This window comes from Pochonia chlamydosporia, chromosome 5 (assembly GCF_001653235.2).
Source record: "Pochonia chlamydosporia 170 chromosome 5, whole genome shotgun sequence".
NCBI lineage: Eukaryota > Fungi > Ascomycota > Sordariomycetes > Hypocreales > Clavicipitaceae > Pochonia > Pochonia chlamydosporia.
In genome coordinates, this window is record NC_035794.1 from 3,485,873 (window position 1) to 3,503,439 (window position 17,567).

At 50.6% G+C, this 17,567-nt stretch overlaps 5 protein-coding genes across 5 annotated transcripts; 1 reads left to right on the forward strand and 4 right to left on the reverse strand.

Moving 5' to 3' along the window:
- Positions 1-1,448: 1,448 nt before the first annotated feature.
- VFPPC_06358 (C6 zinc finger domain-containing protein) lies at positions 1,449-3,209 on the reverse strand (the record flags this gene model as incomplete). Its single annotated transcript, XM_018285403.1, has 1 exon — positions 1,449-3,209. One exon carries the CDS (start codon positions 3,207-3,209, stop codon positions 1,449-1,451), a length of 1,761 nt encoding a protein of 586 aa, XP_018142524.1.
- A 1,352-nt stretch (positions 3,210-4,561) lies between these two features.
- Positions 4,562-6,160, forward strand: VFPPC_06359 (peroxysomal citrate synthase; the record flags this gene model as incomplete). Its single annotated transcript, XM_018285404.1, has 2 exons — positions 4,562-5,778; positions 5,881-6,160. The coding sequence occupies 2 exons, from the start codon at positions 4,562-4,564 to the stop codon at positions 6,158-6,160; spliced, it is 1,497 nt and encodes a 498-aa protein (XP_018142525.1).
- A 360-nt stretch (positions 6,161-6,520) lies between these two features.
- Positions 6,521-7,507, reverse strand: VFPPC_06360 (protein kinase-like domain; the record flags this gene model as incomplete). The annotated part of the gene is made up of 1 exon (XM_018285405.2): positions 6,521-7,507. The coding sequence occupies one exon, from the start codon at positions 7,505-7,507 to the stop codon at positions 6,521-6,523; it is 987 nt and encodes a 328-aa protein (XP_018142526.2).
- Positions 7,508-8,582: 1,075 nt separating this feature from the next.
- On the reverse strand, positions 8,583-12,978 carry VFPPC_06361 (hypothetical protein; the record flags this gene model as incomplete). The annotated part of the gene is made up of 3 exons (XM_018285406.1): positions 8,583-8,999; positions 9,053-9,279; positions 9,342-12,978. 3 exons carry the CDS (start codon positions 12,976-12,978, stop codon positions 8,583-8,585), a joined length of 4,281 nt encoding a protein of 1,426 aa, XP_018142527.1.
- A 1,383-nt stretch (positions 12,979-14,361) lies between these two features.
- On the reverse strand, positions 14,362-17,383 carry VFPPC_06362 (hypothetical protein; the record flags this gene model as incomplete). The annotated part of the gene is made up of 3 exons (XM_022428506.1): positions 14,362-16,822; positions 16,888-16,992; positions 17,055-17,383. 3 exons carry the CDS (start codon positions 17,381-17,383, stop codon positions 14,362-14,364), a joined length of 2,895 nt encoding a protein of 964 aa, XP_022284319.1.
- Between the last annotated feature and the right edge of the window lie 184 nt (positions 17,384-17,567).

Genomic DNA, 17,567 nt, shown 5'->3' on the forward strand with positions numbered 1-17,567 from the left:
CATCAGTAGTGCCAGTGACGCGCTTGACACTCTCAAATATGTCGTTTTGGCTGACTACAAAACTTTTAATGCAAACCGCCTTATTGAGAAACGCTGAAAGAGTAAGACTTTTGTCATTTTCGTCGTCGGGAAGTTCTTTGAGGCTGAGAACCTTGGCCACGGCTCGCCCAACCTGCGATAAGGTCGACGTCGAGTTCTTGGTGTTGCCATCATCATAAAGCGTCAGGGAACGCTTGTCAAAGTCGAATCCAAAGCGCGCCTCACCGCCTGCGAGGCTATAGTCGTACCAAAATCCACAACACACAGTGATCCACTGCATGCCAAGCTTCTCAATTTCGTCCCTGTTGGATTTTGCAACAGGTCCCAGCATCGTCTCCTCCCCGAGTTTGATGTTGTCAATGTCACCGCCGTACCCATTGGGCATAATGTAGGGAACGCCAGCCTTGGCAGCCGCCTGGACGAGCTTGCTATGGGTGTCGCGGGGTGCAGTGGGAGCCATGGTGATAATGAGGAAATGCTGGTCCCTCAGCGCGGCTATGATGGTAGACTGGTCGTTGTAATCGACTGGGGCGACGAGCACGCCCTCGGGGAGTTTGTTACTGCTGTCCTTGCGAGTGAGGGCTTTGACTGTATGTTTTCCGGTTTTAAGGAGCGCAGCGGCGATATGCCATCCGATGGTACCTCCGGCCTTAGTTGGACGGATGTGTTAGTATTTCGTAACTTATGCAAGTCTCGGTGTTGACGACATGTACTTACCCCGACGATGGCGACGTTCTCGATAGCATTGCTGAAGCCGGCAGGCTGGTTCTTCGCATACTTGCTCATTTTGGCAGTTCTTCAGTCAGTTGCACGTAGAGCTGAATATTTCAAATGCCCTAGTCAAGCATGGTCACTGTCTTGTGCGGAACAAGTTCGTCCTTTATACATTTCAGACAAGTCGCAATGACGTACCACGACTTGTTAAATCCGACCAGAGCTGGAAACCCCGACAATATTTTGCATTAATCTGGCCAGATTCAACCCTTGTTTCGCTCAAAACACTTGATGCAATTGTTCATAGTGGTGCTTATGGGAGCCCGCTCTTCTCGGCCGCAGTAGCCGCAGCAGCCGCAACGGCCAAGCAAAGAATTGCGGAAACACAAATGCGGAAAAAGTCTAAGTGACTAAATCCGCAACAACCGCAGCAGCCGCATTACAAGCCGCTTGAGTCGGCTTTACGATTCTTACTCTTCTACGAACGGAGGGAGGAGCTCCGAGCATGTGTCTCTCAACACCGAGTATGAGGAAGCTGAAAATCCCGTGAAGATTACAAATCCCTCTTTACCTCTTTAACCTGCGCAGTGCTAATACCTGAATACAACACACATTGCTCAACAACACCATTTTCATGCTGGTTGAGCAATTAATGCTGCTGCGTGGAGTTAACAATTCTAAAAGTCGCCCTGCCGCTACAACTGTGCGTCATGGCCGAGCATCGATAGATATGGTTCGAAGAGGAACTGTTCCCAGTCCATCTCCCAGCCCATGTCTGACATAACGTTATCAGGCTCAGAATCTGGCTGCCCTTCGAACGACTGATAGCTCGACTCAACTGCTTCCAGCTGGGTAAGCTCCTTTCGCTTCTTCGCCGTATGGAGGCTGAGCAAATGCCGCGCCATGGACAATGCCTCACGCGTCAGACCCGTGTCGGCAGCCTTGACGAGACTCTCCAAGCCCTTGAAAGCAGTGGCGATGTGCGCAGATGATGCAGGCGTGTCGATGGCCAACAGGACGCAGGTATACTGGAAGACACTACCGATGAGGTTCCAGAACAGACGCCCTTGGTTAGCTAGCTGTTGAGCCGCATCCACTGCAGCGTTGCCACTATCAATTATGAGGTTGATGATGTCGTCCGATATACCCATCTTGAGCTGGTAAATGCGTCGATAGAAACAAAATGCAAGGTCCGCTTTGGTCACCAACAGAAACGGATGAGTTAATGGGAGCTTGTCCAATGCTTTGAGACGCTCAAATAGCTCCTCTCGAGGAGATGAGGGCTGACAGTCGAGGTGGAATGGAGAATTTGGCGCCGGGATAATCTGGGCCATTTGAACAAACTGGTCGGCAACGGACCCTGATTTCGGGCTGATGGCTTGGCACGTCACGGCTCGAAATCGCACAGACGAGCGATCGTACTCATATGACAGTAAGGTATGTCCGGCCCAGGAGATCCAGAATATTCGTCTCAGCCGGTCCGCATCGTGCCCATTTGATGCCATCTTTTTGATGTTTTCCTCTTCGTGCAGACCTACCGCCTCGATTAGGTGCATGGCAGTGCACGACGCAATCCAGGCATTGTTGGGGCGGCTCGTAGCCCGTAAGTAAAACACACGCATGGCCCAAGCAATGATGTGGTCGATGCCCAGCATGCGCATGGATGCCGGATCGTCGAGAATGGCTTTTGCGTACTGCACCAGGTCAGATTCTCGCGGGTGTCTGTTTGGGGATAGAAACGACCCAAGAGCGGCGACGCCAGCTGCCACAGCACCAAAGGCGATCATGGTACTGCCGGAGCCATGGTAATAATCTCGACATCGCTGAGCGTAGATTACCGGGTCCAGATAGTCGCTGATAGGTGCCAGGGCCGAGAAGTACACAGCAGAGAAGAGGCCAAGGTCTTCCTCCAAGATGAGCGTTCCCAGCAAGAGATGCGAGTTAGCAGCCTCCTCTGGTCGGATGCCAAAGTTGAACGCAAGCGAGTGCATCTTGGAAGGGCTGTCGGAGCCGAGAGCACTGCCCAGGATGTGCGGGAATGCCATGACTGCTGATGCCCCGGCGTATCTAGACTTGTGCTCATCGAAGATGCCGGCAGACTCCGAGCTGTTACCGATATCCTTGAACGAGCCGGCGCCGGTCCCGAGTCCGAAGGTGGGGCTCCTCCTCTCCGGATCATCGGCTTCGCGGGCGTTTGGCTGAGGCTCTGCATCCTGAGACTGGCTGGCGGAACCCTGCCTTGATGTGGCTGTCCGGCTTGCCGTGTTCCTTCTGCTGTTGATGCTGGCGCGCTTGGCTTGAGGAGCACCAGTGGCGTCGTCGTCGACGTAGCTGCAGTTGTATTCATAGGTTGTGCACATGCCACAAGGGTATGCGGCGTCGCATTTGCGTTTGCGCTGGTGGCAAGGAATGCATGCCTTTCTCGCACGCTTGCGCCTTGTCATTGTCATTGACATGGTTGCCAAGTGTGTGTGAGTTTGAACATCAGCAGTCCGGCCGCCGCGTAAGGAAAATATTGGGGGAGCGGAGGATCCACTGGTAAGCACAACGAGGGTATGTCATTTAACTGAATGGGTTTGGGTTGGTGCTGGATTTCTTCGTGGTCGGCAACCCCATCAGGTTGAACAGATTGTTGGTATCATAAGTTCTTGATCCAGCTGTTGTTGTTGTTGAAATCAACTGTCCCCGGATCTAGCGAAAATGTCCTTCTCCTGTCACGTGGTGAGATTTGCTGTCGCGGCCGTAATGTCTTTGGCCATCACTGCTGGTGCGTAAAGTCTTGTGTTGTGGATGGGCATGCAAGTCTACTACGAAATGGAGGAAAATTCGTTAGGGTGAGTATTCTTAATGGCTTTGCTACAAATTTAGCCGACCAAGGATTTGAAGCGACTTGGTCGTTCTCCCGAGTACTTCGTGGTCGACCAGGTGGTAAGCTGGAGCACAGCATGCTGTGCAAGTCTGCGCACCCAAGGGGCACTAAACTGGTTCTCTTATGCAGCTATTTGATGCTTTAGGCCATTATAGAACATTGAAGCCAATGATCCTCTCCGCCTGCCTCAACAAGCTTCACTTGGCTTTGTTGGTTCACATCACGACCTTTTCGTCATCGAATCTAGGGTAGCAACCGAAATTTTCAACGGCGACGCGACGCGATATGAACTCCATACAGCGTCGCGTAGATCAAAGTAAAATGAAGCAAGCCACGGCACAAGAGTAAAACTCATCTTACATGTTCCAAAGGCGCTATTGCCTGGTTGCCATCATGGACCATCCAGTAGAGCCAACCTGTTTAATCCCTCATGGCGACCGTCTTGCCGTTACCACATGGAAGACCAAATCGTTACACATGCTCACACCAAACGGTTCGCAATCCCGCAACATCTAATTGGGCATCAAAGACCAACAACCTGAAAATGTCCAGATGACAACCATCGATGCGACGCAGCACAAATATGCACGTGCGGTTCCGTTGATCCGGAAGGGCCTGGCTGAGTGGCTGTTTTGGCTGACCCAATTATTTTGACAAGTGGATGCCTCGGTCTTGACGAGCCACAATCCCGAGTTGAGCCGTTTCATATGCCAAGGTTGCGACAACACTCAAGACTCGAAACACTCAAAAGCAGGATTACAACCACGGCTATCTGGTGTTGCAACATCCACAGATTGATTTGACGCGTTCCACTCACTTGTTTTACCAGCTTTCTTACGTGGTGTTCCAACAGATCTCATTGCGCCTCTCACCTTGCCCTCGGCAATCCCCCTAAACTCACAAACCTCTCACTCTGCTTCCTCACATCACCGCGCCAACATGACTGTCAAAACCGTCCCTCGTCAGTCACTAACGGTGATTGACAATCGCACCGGCAAGAACTATGAGCTCCCCATTCAGCACAACTCAGTTCTGGCCACCGACATCAAGAAGATCAAGGCCCAGTCGCAACAAGACCGTGCCGAGGATGAGACGAGCCAAGGACTCAGAGTCTACGACCCAGCTTACATGAACACGGCTGTCGTTCAAAGTAAAATCACCTACATCAACGGACAAGACGGCATTCTGCGATACCGCGGCTACCCAATTGAGCAGCTCGTCAACAAGAGCAATTTCCTGGAATCCGCGTTCCTCCTCATATACGGCGAGCTGCCCACCGGCTCCCAGTACCAGAGCTGGCAGGATGAGATCATGCACCACACGTACATCCACAGCGACATCGAGGGCATGTTCAAGTCCTTCCGTTATGACTCTCACCCCATGTCCATGATGACATCTGCGTTCGCGACTCTTGGCGCCTTCGCACCCGAGGCGAATCCCTCGCTGCAGGGCCAGAAGCTGTACACGGATGCTGCGACGGGTGATCTCGCAGCGCTTCAAGTCCTAGACAAGCAAATTCTCCGTATCATTGGTAAGGCGCCGACTCTCGCAGCCGCGTCGTATCGTATGCGACAGGGTCGGCCGTTCAACCGACCTGCACAGGGTCTCTCCTACACCGGCAACTTCCTGTACTTGCTTGACAATCTATCTGGACACGAGTACCGTCCGCACCCGGTTCTTGAAAAGGCCCTGGACGCCTTGTTCATCATTCACGCCGACCACGAGGTGAACTGTTCGACCGCGACCGTTCTCCAAGTCGGCAGTTCGTTGGTAGATCCGTACAGCGCCGTCGCAGCCGGTTGTGCCGCGCTCTACGGGCCATCTCACGGCGGCGCATCCGAGAGCGCTATCCGCATGTTGATGGAAATCGGGTCGCCTGAAAACGTCCCTGCTTTCATGGCCAAGGTTGAGAAGCGCGAGCGCGTCCTGGTCGGGTTCGGCCACCGCGTCTACAAGAACGTGGACCCGCGTTCAAAGGCCATCCGTGAACTCGCCGAGGAAGTCTTTGAGGTTACTGGCCGCAACAAGCTGCTTGACACGGCGTTGGCCCTTGCCAAACTTGCCGGGGAGAGTGAGTTTATGCGCAGCCGCAATTTGTACCCCAACGTGGACTTTTACTCTGGCCTGATCTATCAAGCCATGGGCTTTCCTCTAGAGTACGTGTCTTGTCTTTGTCTTTTACGCATTATGATTGAAGGAGCTCTACTTCCAAGTTTGTCTATGCTTATTTTGGAAACTTTTACTGACGCATTTTGTAGCTTTTACCCCGTCCTGTTTGCTGTCCCTCGTTGCGTCGGATGGTTGGCCCACTGGCGCCAGCAGATGCTGAATCCATCTGGTGTCAAGATCTGGCGCCCAAGACAGTTGTATCTTGGCGAGGGACAGAGGGATTATGTCGACGTGGAGGGCAGACAGCAGAAGACTGATGCGGGTGCCTTTGCTGCGCCGTCGAAAGTTAGCCATGGGGGCGATAGCAAGAGAAACCAACTGGCTACTTATAGAGACGAGAGGGGCGAAATTTTCAAGCCAAAGTTGTAAGAATGCGCCAGGCACATGTAGGATGGTAGAGTATCGAGACTACTTTGGATGGAGAGGCGCTCGAAAGGCGACTGTGTCCTAGATTGATTGGGAGGGAGGTTCATGGACAAGTTTATTTGTAGCCTTGTAAAATAGTACCCTTCTCTAGACTTTTAAACGACTCATTGAGCTACATTTATATTGATTCGGGGTATTTGGGACAAGTTCTGGTCACGGTCACCGTGGAGAGTAGTGGCGGGGGTGAAGGAGAGAAGCTCCTGGCATCACGGCGGTAGTGGTGAGACTGATCTGCATCACTATTCCAGTTGACAAAGCCTTCGGGATGTAAAATGCTGCCCACTGTTTAGGAACTGTGGTAGTTCACGGATCAGGGAAACGAGCAGCATACTCCTCTTCATACGCTCTTAGTTGCTCCATCTTTCTCTCAATCAAAGGATCAAGTCCCTTCATCGTCGCCTCGTCAACGTGGCTGGAATTGTTTGGGAAACACTTGTTATGTAAAACATGCCAGTATACCTCGTCCATATCTAGGCACGTTCTGGCAGCGTAGTCAAACCAGAAACGCCCTGATGCCCACGACTCGCGCATGCGGGTTGATAGCGACGTAGTCATATTCTTATCCCCATTCTTCATCGATTTTTGTTCCACTTTCTCCAAAGCTCTCAGGAACTGTTCCATCCTCGGGACGTAGCGCGCTATAAATTCGTCCAGGTTATCACGATCGATCCAGACGTCAGGGCCGCGCAACAGCAGCCACCAAGGCGGATTGTAGACGAACTGAGCTGGCATGCTGTTTGTGAACTCAAAATCAAGGATAGCGGTGATCCGAATGGTGCTCGGATCGATAAGAATATTAGAGGGTCGCATGTCGTCGCAAAATAATCTGAATGTGCCTGCGTCGTCGATGGTATACCTCGGTATTAGTTGCTTGAATAGATGACGGGCGGTGAACCGTCTGATAACATTGGCTTCGTCCTTGGCAATGTTCCGCTGGGTTTCAAGGTGAAGGAGACGCTGGCGCGCGATTGATTCAAAGAAATCAGAGGCGGTGTTGAACGATGCGGTGGGAAGCTGGTCTGCTGGATATCCTGTGCCCGTAACCAACTCATTCATGTCATACGTCAAGGGCCTGCGAGTGACAGTCCAATCCCCGAGAGCATCCTTGGAAATGGCGCCAATAAGAGGAAACTCCATTTGGGATATCTGGTGAATGTAGTCCGCGAGTTGCTCATATATAATGTCAAGAGTGGTGTTGTCAACTGCAGGATCTAGGACGATTTCGGCATCCTCGTCCTCGGTAGGCTGTTTGAGCAGTGTCGACAATTTGATCCCTTCAATAAAGTCCATTATGATGAAAGGACCTAAATTTGCGGGACTCTCCTCGGCTGAACCCCAGCAGCGTATGCAAGGTAAGGGAATGGTTGTATGTTGCCGAAGATACTCAATGATCCGCACCTCGTTTTCAAGCTTTTCAGTCCTCCAAACGGAGTATGTATGACCGGGCTTCGGAAAGCGAATGAGAGCACTCGGTCGGTGATCGCCGAATCCAATGTGAAAGCTGAGGTTGAATGATCCCTTCAAGAAGCCAAGATATTCGCCGGCTCCTTTGCCGTGCAACTTCGTGTCAACAAAAGACACGACCTCCTCCTTTGCGTCTAGTAGTTTCCGTATCCAGGCCCTGCACTCATCATCGGCATTGGCCTGTAAAATATTATCGTAACTCGTCATCCCGACTGATAGGGTTTACTGGGGTGGTGCGAGTTGGACACACAGGGTTAGGAAGGCAAGATCAATGACAGAGCCGGCAGACGGATGGACTGTGGAGGGTCACAGTCTGGGAGCGGTGAGCAGCCCCTACATGAGCTATCAATATGTATCAGCCCAGGGTTGAGTCCAACGGGACATATAACCGCATGTGGTTGCAGCACGAGGGTGCAAATGTCAATTTTCGCCACTCTAGAGTCACCACAAGATATACGCAATAGAAATCGCGTAAAACCACAATCTGACCTGATAATGTGTTTGATAAACTTTATCTATAATGATAGACTACAAGATGGCATGGCTGTTATGATTGAAGTGTTTCCGATCCGTCACCTAACGCAGCCGTAATCCGTGATTGGAAATTCAAATAAGGCTGAAACGGAATTATTTTGCGCTTAATTGCGGGCCAAGTGGTATGAGTCCTAGTAAGGCGCGGCCTTTCAAACATTTCAAGTAGTTCCGGCAGAACGAGGAGTTCATTCGTTTGTCACCGTGACAGTGCCACGGAATCAATTGGATGTAACACAACACGTTCCCGGGTAGAAGGAAGCCTAGAGAAAGTCTGTTCACTTTTCAAAATTGCATTGTGGGAATATTTATTTCCCAGGAAAAACGGCCACAAAATGCACGGAGACAACGCCTGCCTGTTTTGATACATTTAACTCTGGCCGGTTTCTACAGGTTCAACTCGTCGAATCTTTTCTTTTAATGCTCCAGATGCGCCTTTCCCTCCCATTTTCTTTGCTCTCAGTAATAAAAACAATTCCAAGCCAGTAATGAACTGACCCAGAACAAAGACAGCCCCCAGCCCCAGACCAAGCGAGATGGCCATCTCAAACGACACCACCACTCGTGTCAGACACAGCGTCACACTGCTGAGGTCTGCGAACCCTGCAATGGCGGTAGGCAGCAACATCACCAGCAAAAGCTGATTGACGGCCTGAGACACCTTTGTCAGCTTGCTCATCTGGTCTGTTGCCGTGTTGGCATCCGCAGACGTGGGTACCGCCGTTTTCGAATATAGGAAGAGCACCACAGCGACGATAGCAACAATGAGAGTGAATAGACTCAAAATCTTGCAAAAAGTATTAGTCATATGTTGTGGGACAGACCAAGTGAGCAACTTACACCGTGGGCAGTTCGAAAATGCCCGGTACTAGAGCCTGCTAGAATACCAAAAATTAGGATGAAAAGCATGGATGGAACTACCCCGAAGATGACCATCATCCTGCACGCTTTCGGGATCCATGCTGGCAGCATGTCTGGGACACGGAGACGAGCGAAGATGTTTCGAAGGCTGGTGAGAGCCAAGACAAGGGGCATGAGGACGAAAAATCCCATAATAGCGGCAATCACTGTGCAGAAGTTATTAGACATGAACGTACTCACCAAGAGATACACAAGATTGAGTGCTTACCGTGTAGAGTTACAAAAGCAAAGTATCTGCTGAAAGGAGAGCCATTGATACTCAATGTCTGAATTGGGTTCCCACCAGAACCCAAAGCATCGCCCAGTTGCTGACCATCAATGTCAAATGTATTGCCCTGTGAAACAATACGAACAGTTCCCTTCGGAATGAGTGCTTTCAGAATGCCTTGAACATTACTGTTTGAGTCACCACCACCTAGAGATATTGTCCCGCTCCTCTGGAGGCCATTGGCGACGAGTAATGCTCCTGCAACGCCGTCGCATGTGAGTACATCAACACCCTTTTGTGCCACAACAGACAGAGTGTTCGCACTCAGTAAGTTGGATAGATTCAAACCCGATGGAGAGCCTCCTGGAGTGTCGTCCCGACTGATCAAGGCGAGGGCCTTTGTTGGATCCTCTACATGTCTCCTGGTCTTGTTAGAGTTTCCCGTCAGCAATCCACCCAGATTGATGCCTTGTGCGAGGAGTTTCTGCAAGGTCACAACACCAGAACTACCCAATCCTTGACCGAAGCCCACAGCTGCTCCACCAGTGGAATCATTGAAGTCAATCTTGGTATCGGGAATGGACACCGTCGGCGCTTTGGAAGTGCCATTGATGATAGCGTTGATACCACCAATAGCTTGCACGCCGTCTCCAGCGCCCGTGATGAGTCCTCGTGTAAAACCATTAGCGACTCGGGGAATGTCAATCTTGGATGCGAGGCCTGCTAATCCTCCGGTACCGTTCGTTGCGCCGCTCAAAGCCGTGGTGATGGTACCATTCGCGAGGAATCGTGAAGAAAGGCCTTCTGCAAAATTCTCTGTTATGCCGCCAATGTCGAGGTCGCCGCCCGGCGTTGACTGGAGTGGCTTGGGAGAACTCTCAGGTTGCAGACCAAGGCCGACGGCCACTCCTTTACCAAGACCCTTACCCAAACCTGAGGCTGCGGGAGCACCAAACTTGGATAACACTCCATTTATGCCGCCACTGAGAACACCGTTTGCACCGCCGCTGAATCTTGAGACTAAATCTGTGGTGTTGAGGCTACCCGCTATCGCATCACTGAGACCAAAAGCAAAGCTTCCCGCAATCTTTGGTATATCATTGGCATTCGCTGGAGGAGGTGGACTAAGTTCTTTGTTTGTTAGACGTAGCCCCTTTGCAGTCCCAAGACCCAGGCCAGCCCCAGTGTTGAGGGCAGCAGCACCAAGATCAAATGTAGGTAGCATGGAACCGAAATTCTTTGCCTGAGATGTGAGATTTATCTTGTCAGTGAGAGAGTTGCTCAGTCCAAAGGCAAACGTCTCGGCCAGACCCGGAATGTCGGACTGTGACTTGGGTACAGGGGGCGTGAAGTTCTTATTGCTCGCCAATCCCAAGCCCAAGGAAGTGCCGCTACCCAGACCACGGCCGGCGCCGAGTACAGTACCACCGAGGTCAAAGTTCGCCGGGAGGACATTCCCTAAACCAACATTGCTAGTGTTCACCGATTCCGTGAGACTCTTACTAAGCCCAAATGCAAGGGTGCCGGCAATCTTGGGTATGTCCGAGGGCGAGGATGGTATCGGCATGGAGAAGCCAGTCGTATCATTTTGTGTTAATTTGAGTCCGAGAGCAGCTCCTCTTCCTAAGCCAGTTCCAACATCCAGCGCTGCCGTTCTGAAGTCGATAGGAGGCAGCATCGAGCCTAGACTTTTTGCGCTAACGTTAATATTATCCGTAAGAGAGTTGCTGAGGCCAAAGGCAAATGTTCCTGCAATACCAGGAATATCTTGTGCTGACCTTGGCGGCGGCGGAGTCAGATCCTTTGTCGTAAGCTTCAACCCACGAGCAGCACCACTACCGAGTCCAGTTCCAACACTGAGTGCTGCGCTGCCAATATCAATATTACTTGGGAGACCACCGGCGAGACTGCTGACGTTGACAGAGTCCGTAAAACTCCGACTGAGACCAAATGCCAGTGTACCTGCTACCTTGGGAATATCCAATTGAGATCCTGGAGGCGGAGGTACAAATGTGTTCTTGTTCGTGAGCTTCAAGCCAAGCGCCGCACCATTACCTATGCCATTCCCAACATCTAATGCTGTTGCTCCAAAGTCTATAGGTGGCAACATTGAGGTCAGGCTCTTCGCATTGACGTTAATGTTGTCCGTAAAGGAGTTGCTCAGCCCAAATGCCAACGTGCCAGCAATTCCAGGTATGTCAGAGACAGATTTGGGAGGAGGAGGAGTGAGATTCTTGTTCTGCGTGACGAGTTTCAACCCGGTCGCCGCACCACTGCCAAGTCCAGTTCCCACGTTAAGAACCGTGCCGCCAATATCGACGTTGGCAGGAATGAAGCTATTCAGATTGCTGGTATCTATGGATCCGGTGAGTCCTTGGCTTACCCCGAATGCAAGTGTACCCGCGATCTTGGGGATATCTGTTTGGGATGCAGGCGGCGGCGGCGCAATGCCCGTATTGTTCGTGAGTTTCAGTCCAAGAGCAGCTCCTTTTCCAATTCCAGTTCCAACATCAGCCACAGTTGCTCCGATATCAATCGGTGGGAGGAATGATGCTAAGCCCTTCGTCCCATTCAAGTTCGAGGTGAACGCTTGAGTGGCCCCAAAGCCAAAGCTCCCAACGGCATCCTCGAGCTTCGTTCCATTTAACGGTGGCGCAAGGTTCTTCTGCGTCAGACCTAGACCCATGGCACCTCCGTTGCCAATTCCTGATCCCAGTGAAAGTCCAAGGGCACCGAGGGGCGGAAACTTCAATGAGTTGCTGCCCATTAATGCCTTCACGGCTGTTGCTGTAAGCCCCATGGCGGCATTCTGGATGATTGGGTTGAGTCCCGTATTCTTCATGCCGTTTTCCTGGGCAACTTGCTGACCTGTAGTTTTTGTCTTGGATGCAGGTGCCAGCGATAGACCCTGAGCTGCTCCCTCACCAGCGCCAACACCGCCAAAGAAACCTGCACCGGCGAGGCCAGAGCCTGTCTTTTGGAGAAGATTTCCAACCACGTTGCTCGCAACATTGGAGATGAGTCCACCTATAGGGCCGCCAGCCTTACCATCTCCAGCTCCTCCTTTCTGTCCACCACCCAGGAAGTTTCCCAACAGACCGCTGAGCCCTCCCCCACCAATCGCTTCGGCGTTGCTCTCTCCGGCCGAGGTCTCGTTTGCTGCAGCATTTTCGGAGTTGGGTTCGTTTTTGCCCTTTTTGCTTCCCAACAGTCCGGAAAATAGTCCACCAAGTAGCCCGGCCCGTTTGTCATGCCTGTTGTTATTGAGGGAGGACCTTAGATCTAATCGATACGCCTCCTCCGTCTGAGCATTGACAACTTGAACATGAGTGTCGAGGTCATCAGCTAGCATTGAAAGCTCAGAAACGCCGTACCGGTTCGCTGCCTCTCTAGATGTGTCGCTCAGCATGCTAACAAGTGCCATGTAGGTGTGTCGTAGTTGATTGTCGGCGGCAATGGCTGCCACTGTCTTTGATGATAAAATGTCATATAAGCCAGGTGACTGTAGTGTAACTCTGCCATCCTCATCTTGACTAGGGCCGTCACCGTTCTGTGCCAAGACTGAATATATGACATTGAACAAAACCAGAACTGAAAGGAGTAGGCGGGCAATTCGACCTGTAGAGATTTCAGCCATCATGCTGGCTGGCACTACGCCGCGGAAATATATTACAATGTATTACAAACATAAAGCAAAAAGAATAAAAAAATGGGTGCCGAACGATGTCACGTCGACCCGCGACGAGCGAAAGAAGATCTAACACAATTTGGAGTGATCTTTTACCTGCCATGCATGACGTATTGTAGCTCGGCAGGCGTCATTATAAGTGAGGGCACGGCACCAGATCAGACTTCCCATCCAGCCGTACCTTGTAGATCGTTTCACTTTCACATATACCATTTCACATGTTTCCAGAAAACACCTAGGTTAATTTCTGGGGTCCAGCAATGCTCAATGTGGAGAGGCGTCCGGTGTCATGAGTCTCATATACATACGAAAGTGGATCGGCGTTTGGGATTCGTTTCTGCCATAAACCTGGCAAGTTTTGTGCACTCACTGCAAGAAGATAAACTTGCGATCGCGCCATTGGTACCAATCTGTCGTGTACGAAAACCCATGATTGTTTCTGCGGCTCAACGAAGCGGCCGGCGAGGATCAAGCCGATCAACATCTGCAAGGCGTTGAGGCTATTTGTGAGGGAGCCAGATCGGTTGCCCTATTCTGAGTTTCAGATGTACACGTAGATGCTGGGGAGCCCTGAAAATCAGGTTTCAAGTCCCGTGGCTGATTCTATTTTCATTATGCTCACCACTTTGCACGTTTGAGGTTGACTAGCACTCCGGACACGAGGCCCAATCAGGACAATCTAAACGTAGTGTCGGTTTTTGGATCTACGGCCACAACACTACATGACATCGTATACCAGGGAGCCTAGCACTTAGCAGTTCCGTGTTTTACTCATCGTCTCTGACAATTGGTGTCCTACTTAATATTTTAAAGTTGTTATATAAGAACTGGCCATTCTCACAATTTGCCGGTATCAAGCTATCCGAACGAGGTGGAGTAATTGGTGAGGTGGTTGAAACGTCGCAATGACTTCCTCTTTGCGTCGAGACCAATTATTTAAGTTATAGAGACCAACTTGATGACTTGTTTACGGCTACTGAGTTGCGGAATACTCTACGACTTTAGCAGTTTCTGAAGGCACATATGAGAACAATTGCCTTCCCGCCTGGTTCGAGCTTGGGAAGATGTCCTCATCAACCGGGGAAATTCAACATTGATTAGGCAGTGATATGTGATGTGACTGTGAGCTGGCCAGAGTGTGCGGCAAATTGTCTAGACTTGAGGAAACAGGGCGGGGTTCGGGTTGTTCCCGGTCGCTGTTTACAGCATTAAAGATTTTCACCAAGGGCATGTTGAAACAACATTCTGAATAAGAGGTCTATTTCGGTAGTAATTGCGAGCCCCGAAAACGTAAAACCAGGTCTCAGACATCCTGGATCGCACATGGTGCAATCACCGAGTCTTCATAGCCTGGACTGCTTCGACGATGGAGTCCTCCCGTGAGACAGATCTATGATCGGAGTTAAAGAACAACTTTATGCCACTTGCTCCGCTCTGCTCTGCCTCCCCAAACATGATTTCTCCAGATGGTTCACCAAGATCCTCGGTCTCTTTAGTCCAAATCGGCAGCTGCCCTTCACTTGTTGTGAACTGCAATGCCACAAGTCGCTTATCATGATTGATCCAAATCCGCAAACTTCGTAGCCTCGATCCATTGAGTTTCTCTACATGGTGTTGGAAGTGCGGACTGCTCGCCATTTCGTTCTTGACCCGGTCGTCCTTGCCTCCTAATTCGCACCAACACCACATATAATTATTACCTTCGTGATTGTCCTCCGGTAGTGGAGGGAAGACGTCTGGTCCAGCGGACACTTCTTGGCCATCATCAGCATATGTGAATCTTACGCCACACAAGGGCAACTTTCTGACTGTCGTGCTATGACAAAGTGTGTATCCGATTTCTGCCACTGGCCGAGTACAGTCTAGAAAGCAGACTACGCTGGCTGGACCGGGAACAGGTGACATACTGATTAACCCTTCCTGGCTTTCTTCCCGACTACCCCAAATTGTGCCATACTCTTCTAAATTGGCCGCAGGGGCGCAAGGTTCCCACGGCAAACCTGTTGAGTCTGTTGGACCAACGGGGGGGTTAGCCGCGGGCTGCCATTGCACATTCGGATCATACAAGCTCCCTATAGCAGCAAGCGTGGCAGTTGGAAGTTGTCTGGCCGACCACCAACAGTAAAACCCGGCAAGACCATGAGTTGTCGGAGAAAATGCCTCATTGCCACTTCGGTGTCCAACAACAAGTTGGCGTCCTCGATTAGTTACAAAGCCCACGATACCAGGGATATGCCCTGTGCATGTCGTCATGCGGACGATACGTTCACCGTTCCTGCCATCAATTTTGAGAGTTTTCAACGCATGGAGACGTGGCCCAATTGTCCGAGTTGGTCGAGTCCCATACGTGACCTGAAACCCGCCAAATTGTGTATCGGCCGAAAGAGATGTCATGTCTGCAAGCTCTTCTTCCGTAGTACCAAATATAAGAGCCTCCATTGGAGACAGATCAGCTTGCATATCATGATGCCAGTATCCAACACTGTAGTCCGTCGCCTTAAGAGGCGCAGGAATCAGCTCACCACGCCAAAGGTAGTTGGAGGCATGGAGATTGAAACCGTTGTTTGGGTCATTTGCAATTCGCGGTGAGCCACTGCTCATGGTGTATGGCTGTTGCAAGATCGAGATTTTAGCGACCTGGCCGCTGGCAGCGGTTTCTGTTTTGATACCAACTGCAAAATGGTCCTTGGAGACATGAATCAACCGCTTGTCTCCAGCTTGGTTACCAAACTGAACGGGCCTTTGATGATCGAAAACAAGTTCAATACCAATCAGCCTTCGGGTGATGGGACCTTTTTCGTCACGAAAATCCTCTCGTGTCGTAACCACAAAGCCTGTGAGCCAGTCGTCGTCAGGAAACGAGAAATGATTAGCTCCCCCATTGTCAGCGGTACTCGTCCCGTTACCAAGAACGATTTCCGTCAAGTCTCCTTCTTCTGACCATGACACAGCTAACTTGGGGCGAGCACTTGTCAATTCCCAAAAATCTTGGATTAAAGCCTGAGTCTTAGCTTTGGCTTGTTTGGCGTCCGGCAAGATCAGTCGTGAATTCTTGGTGGAGGTTGCATTTTGTAGCGCTGGAGGCACACTGAAAAAATTGTTCTTTTCCCTCTCCTTCTCCCGGTAAGGCTGAGTAATCTGGGGTAGTATGGTCTCCCATATTCTTCGGCGGTTGACTAGTCCCATGATTCTGCCTGGGATTGACTTGGAGCTACTGGCCAGGAGTAGATCTTTGTATGCTTGAAACCAGTCTATGTCATCAATATTTTGACCTTGGTGAGCTGGTAGGTCATACAGCCATGGCATATCCTGCTTTATGCGTAGCCTCCAAAACGAATTTCGCAGCTCAAGACCAGACACTGCGCTGGAGGCCAATCGGAGGCGGAAAACGTCTGATATTTCAAGAAGATCAATTATCAATTGGTGGATTTGCTGAGGCAAGCGAGAGAATGTGTCATTTCTGCTGCCATCTTTAAAAATTCCGTCGTTTGTAGGCTCAGTTGATGCTTTTGGGAGGGCCATATAGTATTCCGCCAATTGGGGGACCTGATGAGGATTGAACATTATATACTCAAAACCTCTCTGGCAGACCCAGTATTGTTCCTGGAACTGCAAGACGGGCCCGTAGTCTATGTTCAGAGTGCCTTGGTACTCTTCCACATGGGCTACACTCTTGAAAGTGTCATATAGCAATTGCTTGTCCAACTCATTTGCTTGCAATGAATGACAGAGGAGGCGATAACAAGGCCGATGAAACGGGAATGCTATTGGGTTATCCTGCTGCCAACTGTACCTGTAAACTCATCGCCTGTTAAGTCCTCTTGATTGGGTTTGCAGTTTCTTGTGGGCTGAACTTACACGTTTAAAAATCCGTCATAATCCGCAGGAAAGTTTTCATCGCCTCCGGCTTCGACGTCAAACATATTTAAATCGTTATGCTTTGCTAGGCCAGTAAAATACACTCTGATAATCAGTTAGCGTATCTAGAGGCCACAAAAAGCTGAGGTGAGGTTAGGGGTGCTCACTGCATTGGTCGCGGGCTATTGAGATTTTCGCAAACAAGTCGAACATCACGAAGCCAATCCATGACATCGTCATCAGGCCTAACAATTTTTGGATCATATTCGGCTTCCTCTTCTTCGGGACCCTCGTCTGCCTCGTCTGCATTTTCGTCGTGATCATCTCCCGTCGCCTCCGCCTCATCATGGACTTTGCTGCCACCAGACTTTTGAGAATTGTCGTCTGGCGTGTCTTCGCCATCAATCGCAATATCTTCCATGTTTTCATCCACCTCCCAGTACGGTGGACTCAGCGGACCTCCACAAAGGCAGCAATACACATCTGCGCCACCCATGTTTGTTCTTAGGTGGCTGGAAAGTTGCTATGGAAGCAAGCTTTTGAGCATGAATGGCTAGGCCAGAAGCTGGAGAGGAGCTTACTTTGTGGTATATATAGCAATTTCAGTAACAGAGTCCGGCTCCTTCATTTTCGGGGAGTGGCCGACGACTTCACCGGCGTGAAACATCCCACTGGGGTTC